Source organism: Vitis riparia, chromosome 3 (assembly GCF_004353265.1).
Source record: "Vitis riparia cultivar Riparia Gloire de Montpellier isolate 1030 chromosome 3, EGFV_Vit.rip_1.0, whole genome shotgun sequence".
Taxonomy (NCBI): Eukaryota; Viridiplantae; Streptophyta; class Magnoliopsida; order Vitales; family Vitaceae; genus Vitis; species Vitis riparia.
The window spans coordinates 5,641,839-5,650,670 of record NC_048433.1 but is presented as its reverse complement, the minus strand read 5'-3'; the positions used below and the strand labels follow the sequence as shown (position 1 = coordinate 5,650,670).

Here is an 8,832-nt window from a genome sequence, read left to right as displayed (position 1 = left end):
TAAAAATATTTGATTTTTTCTATTCAATTAAAAATAACATGTCAATAATATTAATATAGTCTTAAATATTGTATGATGTGTTAAAAATGATAGAAACGTGTGAGTCGGATCCTCGATCGTGTTACAAATTAAAATCCATAGGGTAAACAAGGAGAATTTAAACAAAAGGTCAGCTCACTTATGACAAAGAGGCATGGAGACAAGCCCATGCCCACCACTATAAAAACACTAATCACTGTCTTGTAAAATCTCCACCTTCTCCTCTCAAGAATCCCACCTGATCGTATGGCAATCCTCGCCTCCTCATCTCTCAATCGTCTAATCCGAATTCTGCTACTCCACCTACCATGGTTCCTCTGTGTAATCTGCCAGAGAACAAAACATGGAACCCCACCACCATCATTCGTATTTCCTCCTCCACCACCGCCTCCTTCGCCACCGCCTCCTTCACCACCGCCACCTTCACCATTACCTTCAGAACCACCAGCAGTACCACCAGTAGCACCACCCGTAATCTTCCCGGACCTGCGCCTCGCCACCGTTTTCCCCGTGATCCAAAAGTTCAAGGCCAGCATCACCTCCGACCCTCTTGGAATCACCTCTACATGGGTCGGTGGAGACATCTGCAAATACAAGGGCTTCTACTGCGACAACCCACCAGATAACTCCACCTCCCTGGCACTTGCCGGCATCGATTTCAATGGCTTCCAGCTGGCTGCACCTAGCCTGGATGGCTTCATTGATGCCCTCCCTGATCTAGCAATCTTCCATGCAAACACCAACTTCTTCAGCGGCAACATCACCCCCAAAATCGCCAAGCTGCCATACTTCTACGAGCTGGACCTCAGTAACAACAAGTTCTCCGGCGAGTTCCCTCGTACGGTGCTCGCCATCCCCGGCTTATCCTTCTTGGACATTCGTTATAACTCGTTTTCTGGGTCTGTCCCACCTCAGGTTTTCGTACAGAATCTCGATGTCCTCTTCATCAACAACAATAACTTCAACCAGAAAATCCCTGATGACTTCGGAAACACTCCGGCAAGGTACATAACGTTCGCAAACAACAAGTTCACCGGTCTGATACCGCGCAGCATCGGAAACGCTTCATCGACATTGACTGAAATCCTTTTTCTCAATAACTTCTTATTTGGGTGTCTTCCTATTGAAATAGGCTCTCTGAAAGAGTTGACAGTTTTCGACGTGGGCCACAACTTACTGTCTGGCCTTTTGCCGTGCTCGCTGGGGTGTTTACATAACGCGGAGCAGCTCAACTTCGCCGGAAACTTTTTCTACGGTAGAGTGCCTGAAGAGTTGTGTGCATTGAAAAACCTTCAGAATTTGTCTTTGTCGGATAATTATTTTACGAAAATAGGGCCAAACTGCAGAGATCTGATATCAACTGGGAAAATTGATCTGAGGAACAATTGCATTCGTAATCTTCCTGATCAGAGACCAAGATCTGATTGTCTGGCCTTCTTTTGGAAACCCAAGTTTATTTGCCCGAATATGGTCTTGTATGAAAATAATACTTGTGATGATGGTCAATTGCAATCAACTCATGTGAGGTCCAGGAAACCGAATATTCCAAAGGTTACTTACTCTGCGCTTGTGAAGCATCGTTAGTGATGATTTCACACCACAGTATATGGAGATATGAAAGGGAAGAAGTCTGCAAGCAGTGCAGAGTTCATATATGATTTCTGATGTTTAATGCATAAGTTTCAACTCTTATACAAGCACATTGTACTGGTTCTACACTGAAGTTCAAGGTCATTTCCAAATGAGAAAAGCCATTATTTTTCTATTTTTTTTATTGTTTGTTTTTTATTTTTGGATTAAATACCTTTCAACCTTAGGTTTGTTTTATACCTTCTCTCAATACATTCAAAACTCATCAATTTATCCTTCATAACTATTTAAACATCAACATTTTGTCATGAATTACTAACTTTCCATAAAATTATAAAAAATATCATATTTTTTCATACTCTGATTCCAACATTGATTTGAACTCAGATAACAAACTTTAAAATAAAAGTTTTTAAATACATTTAAAATGTAATAGCTTTCAATTTTGAGTTTTTATTTTAAATAAACGTTGGTATGACTATTTATAATTTTTTTCATTTTAATCTTCAAACTTAGATAATAGATATTTTTTTATTACATTTTAACTTTGTTTATTCAACTTTTTAATAAGTTGGGGGGACAAATATTGCTTTTTAATAGATATGAGGAGTAATATAATGTTGACTTTTGGAGGTGAAGGAGCAAAATGTAAAATACCTATTCAACCCTTTATTTTTTCTTTTATGGACCTAACAAGTTTCAACCTCGAGGAGTTATAAGGGATTAAAATATTGGGATTTGGATATAAAAACAAAAACAAAATTCTTTCAAAAGTACCCTGAAAAAGACAAAAAAAAATAAAAGTATGCTATTATTCCACCTTCAATCCAAAAGATAATGAAAGATAAGCTTAAGATTTGATCAGCTAAACCTAACTATGATTGGAGAGTATAAGTGTAGTGTCAAGGATATGAAAAAGAAATGTAAGTATTGACCAATATAAATTTCATGGAAGTTAGTATTCTTCAAGCTAGATAAAATTTGGTATTATTTTATAATTAGTGAATTGTTTTATAGTATAAAAACATATGATCTCGGGGGTGTAATGAGGTGAGTCCTAATAAAAGGGTTTCGGTCTTGCAAAAAGATATAAACACTATTAGTTATATTTGATGATCATATTCTTAAGAATACAAATTAAAAGTCATATTCTCAAGAACACGATTACATATACCCAAAAGGTATTTTTGGGAAGTCATTATTTGCTCCAATAAGAAGATGACATGTGAATGTCTAATAAATATAAATGTTAAATAATATTTAATTTTTTTAAAAAAAAAAAAGATAGTTGAAAATTAGTGTACTTACATCTACTAAAGGTTTTGATTGAGATTTTATAGGTGGTCTTCCAGCCATATATTGTGTCCCATTATGATTTATGGTTTATTCTTTATTTATTTGATACATTTGTTGATACCACTTGGTTAATTCAATTACTTGGTCAATAATTAAAATTTGAGAAATTATGTTGGAGGTATATATTCACCCCCTTCTAGATTTTACTAGGAATCAAGAACAAAGAATTCACAATGCTTTATATTTAATCTTTTTTATCTTTTATAAAAATGATGAATAATCCTAACATATCCTAAGAAAAATGATTGAATTGCACCCCCCATTTAACCATAACAAATGGTAACATGAGTTAAGGGTTAATAATGAAATAAGTGATTAGTTTTATAATTTAAAGTTTTCAAATTTTTTATTAGGTTATGTTTGATTCCTGAAAAATATATTAGATAAAGAAAAAAAAAATATTAAGAAAAATTATTTTATCATATTTAATTGTTTTATGAAAAATATAAATAAAAAATCAAATATAATTAAAATTAATTAGAAATTTATGTATTTTTAAATTATTTAATTTTTATATAATTGAATTAAAATAAATTAAATGCGTTTAAAATAGTAAATAAAAATAATTTATTAACTTTTAATTTATTTTTTATTTTCTATTTTCTTTCACTTTTTTTTCATTCTACTTTTTTTTTTTTTTTTTCCATTTTTTGTCCCTTGCATTTCTGAAAAATCCACATTTTCTTGTTTTCTCCTTCAAGCATTACCTCAAGTCTTAAATGACATATCATTTTTATGAGTTAAAAATATATTATGGATCACTTACAACATAATCACGGAGGTGGGCATTATGGTTTAGGCAATTTACCACTTTAAAATATAAAAATATATATAAAAAAAATTGTTAAATATCTTGATTATGAAAAACTTTATTTTGAAGAATGGAAGCACTCATGTAACACATTGTTTGTTTAATTAGTGTAGGATAATGTGAAACTCATCATGTCATTACTTAAAGTTTTGACTTTAAAAATGAGAAGTGGTCGAAATGGTAGTAAAAAAGAAAAAAGAAAAATGTAATGTGGGGTGATGAATGAAGCTTGGTGGAGAAATCACTTGGATTGAAGAAGGTGGAGATGGGCATTGGGTGAGTGTGGACACTAGATTCCCTATTGATTTTCCCCAAGTTGGTGGGTGCCAAAAAGAAATGAATCATATAAGGTGGAAGCTAACTCAAGACGCACACCCATTATCTCGATCCGGCCTGCCTGCCCTCCCTCCATGTTTTTAGATTTCTACCCATGGCCTGTTGCTTTTTCCAAGGGACAAATGTCTGTGAATTAGTCGTCACTCTAAGGTCATGAATGCCCAGTAATTCTTCTTCTTTTTTTTTTTTTGCCTCAAATAATTTGAGTAGCACATTTTTATTGGGTAAGTTTGTCACGTGATAGGTGATAGTTTAAATTTTATTTTTATTTTTATTTTTATTTTTTTATTATATAATACATTATTTAAAATGCTATAAAAAAAATATATTTTTTAATATACCAAAGTGATTTCTTTAAAAACGTTTTAAGTATTACAAATAAAGTGTTTTAATTAAAATCATTTTCAAAGAATCTTTGTTATTGTACGAATATATAAATAGAAAAAGTATATTTTATAATTTTTTTAATAATGTGTTATATAATAATAATAATAATAATAATAATAATAATAGAAGGCAAAACACCTTAAAAATTACTTCTAATAATTCTCCAAATGTTTAAATTTTTGTGAAATACCTCATTTTTATAAAAAGAATATTGTTATCAAATAGATTATTAGTTTTAGTGGGTGTTTGATAAGTTAATTTAATAAGTTAAAGTAACTTAATAACTTAATTTAAGTCATGAAGTATGTTTGGTATATTATTTGTCTTTCTAGCTTTTTATTGAAAGTAATTTACTTTCAAATTTTAGGTTATTTGTTTTTCTATTTTTTCAAGATTTATTATAAATTTTTTACTAAATATAAAAAATTAAAATATTTAACTTTTCTAAATGAAAAAAGTAGCATATTGGTTTTTCTTTAGTTTTTAATATTATATAGAAATAAAATATTATAAAAATAAACAAACTAATACTTAAAGCTATTAAACATTGTTTAGTTTTAAGTTTTATTTAAAATTAAGCAAAAAAAACAAACATCATCGTAATAATATAACTTAAAATAAAAAACAACTTTAAGTAATTAGTGAAAACAATCAACTTATTATCAAATTAACATCTTTATTTTACTTTTTTTATTCTTATTTATTCTAATTACCTCTATGAATTTCTTTGTTATTTCACGACTTCCATTGTTACTTGACCTCATTTATCATAATTATAATTTTTGAATCAATTTGATGATTTCGAATAAATTTTAAAATTAATTTTATCAAATAATTTTAATACTTGAAGTAAAAATTAAGTATTAAGTTTTATCGAACATCCTCTACTTAGATAACCTATTAAATTATTTTTTTAATGCAATGAATATGGATATAATAAATAAATATTGACTCGTAACTTTTAAATGAAGAAGCATGAAATTACTTTGTATCTTCATAAAACATTTTTATTATGCAAAATTAATACGATCTTTTTGTTTTTAAAAATAAAAAACAAGGAGGGTATCCAAATCACAACTATCACATCCAACATTTGAGCTCGACCCAGGTTAGAAAAATTCTGAAAATCAGGCCAACATGGGCTTGCACATTCAAGCTGGGGCTAGATCCGATTCTTGGGACATGTTTGGACCACAAATGCAGGTTGCAGCGTACCTGAATAAAGAAGGCCCTCGGGATCATAATTTTTTTTTTTTTTAAAGAATAAAAATAAAAAGAGATGATGACGCCTAATTTATTGTAGTTAGAGCTCCGGGTCTTGGACCTTAATTCAAGGCTGCGAGAAAACGAACCTCACATGGCCTACTATGGAAATCTGCTTGTTGTGCGTTCGGTACAGGGTCACCATGTTGTTGCCTCCCACAGCCCATTGGTCCACAAAATTACTAACGTCACGTGTCCTCGTCAGAGCCAAGCCTCTCCCACTCGGGGCATCACGCGCTGCTACCATTCTCTTTTTTTTTTTTTTTTTTTTAAACAAATTTCATATGAGGTTGGGTGATCATATCATTTTATAACGATTTATCCCATTTAAAGAAGAAATATTTTGTTTAAAAAAATGAAATAATCCCTAAATAAAAAATCTACGTATCATGTTTTTTTATGGAAAAGTAACCTATTTTTTATATAAATATTTTTTTTCTATTTCGAATATTTACGTGTAGGTTTTATAAAAAAAAAATATTATTTTTACAATAATATAATAAGGGTATTTTATCCAAATAATATCAAAAAATAATAAAAGATTAAATTTCAAAAATTAGATTTTAAGAAACCCTTTTAATAAAATAACCCTTTTAAAAAAATTCTCACTATTTTGAAACATATCTCTAAAACTAAAAAAAAAAAATCATGCATTAAAGTTTTTAGGATTTAGATACGCGTCACCTAAGTACTCCTGAAATGGCACAATTCAATCTGACACTACGCCGAGAAGGAGGAACCTTTCACCACCCATCAAGATATACCTCTTTATGCCACCACCCGATATCGTCAATAGGACCATATTGGCAAGATCATGTTTCCCCATTTGATAATTAGCTGAAAAGACCTTTAAACACCTCGTGATCATCCTAAAAAATTCACACACAATGTCATTGTATATAAGACATACACATTATTGCAACGATGTATAAAATAAACCAGAAGAACAATAGAGAAAACGCTTCCATTAATTATACCGGCCATTGAGATTAATCTAGACTCATAATTTTTTTTTTTTTTTATCCACGAAACAAATATACTAATTCTTTCATATATGCTTCACACCACTTGTTACCTTATGGCATTACGAAAATCCTGACAACTAAGCATACTCTTTTGGGCTATATTGTTCGGTCAAATTAATGTACCTGGACAATTTTGTTGACCGTGACCTTGATTTTGGTGTAGCATGGTTATCATCTCCTATTTTGGACATTACTGTTTGATTTTTCCCAGTAAGATTTTTTTATAAGGCCTCCGAGAAAGTCTTTAATCTATAAGGATAAATACTCTTTTTATTAAAAAAAAATGAACAATAATGGATGGTGTGACCGTGTGAGGCTTTGACAGCTCCCGGTTGGTTGGAGTAAGTAATGTACAATTTCTACTAGATTGCAGTAAATGATGAGTGAAAGGTTACAGGTGAACGACGTCGTTTTAGTCCGTGTACAATAGTTTCTTAACCGTGTATCCCTCACCGACAACTCCCCTGCCGTGAGGTACGCTTTTTGTCACGTGATTCACGTGATCATATTCAAATTCGGGTTTTTCACTAGTTTCCGATCCCACCTTCCTTGTTGTAACGCGCCCCCAACCACCAATCACCACACGCGTTGCCTTTAATGCAGGCCTTGGTAGGCGTCAATGGTGGCCCTCGGCCGTTCGGAGATCCCACATTGTGCTATCGGTCCACTGCGACCGCACCGCACCGACACCCATTTTCTTCACCCTTCTGTTTGGTGACGGAGAATTTTGATGAAAAAGGAAGGAAATTTGTATTCTGGGAATCAGTTATGGTTATTTGGTTTCAACACTCGTGGGCGGAATGCTGACTTTTCTCACCAGCCAAACAGGCATAAAACTGGGAACTTTTTGAGAATTCAAAACTTGGTAAACTCAAATCTATGAGATTGAACATTATATTTAAAAAAACAAAAACAAAATATGTAAATATTACAAATAATCACAAAAGGTGAATTTCACTCAATCATCGGTTTATGATGATGAAGATGATGGTGACGATGATTTTGTGGGGTTTCTACAGAAACGAAAGCTATTGGGTTTCATGGTTTCCACTACAAAATGCCCCAGCAAATCCGTGGTCTCGACCAAGTTCTCTTTACACAGAAACTCACTGCTGCAAATCCTCTCCACATCCCTATTCATGTCGTGTACAAACACATGGGTCTTGGCAGAGCCGCCCTTCTTGCTTCTCGCTAGAACTCCGGCAGTAAATATTGCCGACATCCTCCCCGGCGCCGCTGGAAAGTACCCACGAGGGCCGTCCACGAGGATCACATCCCAATCTACTTGGTAGAGATGATTGGGGAGGTCGTTGATGCCGAGTTTGCAGTCGGAGAAGAGGAGGTTCTGCACAGGTCTGCACTCGTTCCGGAGCTGCTCCTTCGCCGACCGAATCAGTTCCGACATTTCGCTGACTTTGGTTGTGTACTGCACATCGTACGCCTCTATATCCGGGTGTTTCTCTTCGAACTTGGCGATGTAGAACTCGCTCTCATCAAGGAAGATGGTGCGGCCGTTGCTGTTCAGAGCTTTCCAGAGCAGGGTCTCGTGGGTCAGCCCGAATATCAGGAAGTTGCACGGCGTTGAGCAGCGGCGGAGCACGCCGGCGATGGAGGCCATCTCAGCGGCGGTCATGTGGCCGGTGATGTTCGACGCGGCGGCATAGTGGAGGAGCGCTTCCATGGCGGAGTGGGGTAGAGGGAAATGGGCAGACGCCGCGGAGGCGGCTGTAGTGGGGGTGGGCACGGCGGTGTTGATGAGAGTGAGAACGAAAGCCAACGTGAAGAAGCAGACAAAAAAGAGAAGCCATAGACGATGTGAAGCGCCTCCCTGCTTGTGAATCGAAGGGTGGAGGACTATTAGCTTTGTGTTGCCATTACTCTTCATTTTTTCCTTTTTCAGAGAGAAATGGGAGCGGCGAAGCGACCGAGGACAGTGGCTCAGTCCTATCTCCTATCCCACTCAGAATTTTCCCGGAATTCTCTCAGTTTCTTTCGAATTTCTCACCAATCTCAAGGTGGGTGATT

The 8,832-nt window shown here is 34.3% G+C and overlaps 2 protein-coding genes across 2 annotated transcripts; one reads left to right on the top strand and one right to left on the bottom strand.

Moving 5' to 3' along the window:
• The first annotated feature begins 271 nt into the window (after positions 1 to 271).
• On the top strand, positions 272 to 1,804 carry LOC117911525 (uncharacterized protein At4g06744-like). The gene has a single exon (XM_034825936.1). The coding sequence runs from the start codon at positions 286 to 288 to the stop codon at positions 1,621 to 1,623; it is 1,338 nt and encodes a 445-aa protein (XP_034681827.1). The 5' UTR covers positions 272 to 285; the 3' UTR covers positions 1,624 to 1,804.
• A 5,865-nt stretch (positions 1,805 to 7,669) lies between these two features.
• LOC117909533 (protein IRX15-LIKE-like) lies at positions 7,670 to 8,832 on the bottom strand. Its single transcript, XM_034823575.1, has one exon. The coding sequence runs from the start codon at positions 8,690 to 8,692 to the stop codon at positions 7,778 to 7,780; it is 915 nt and encodes a 304-aa protein (XP_034679466.1). The 5' UTR covers positions 8,693 to 8,832; the 3' UTR covers positions 7,670 to 7,777.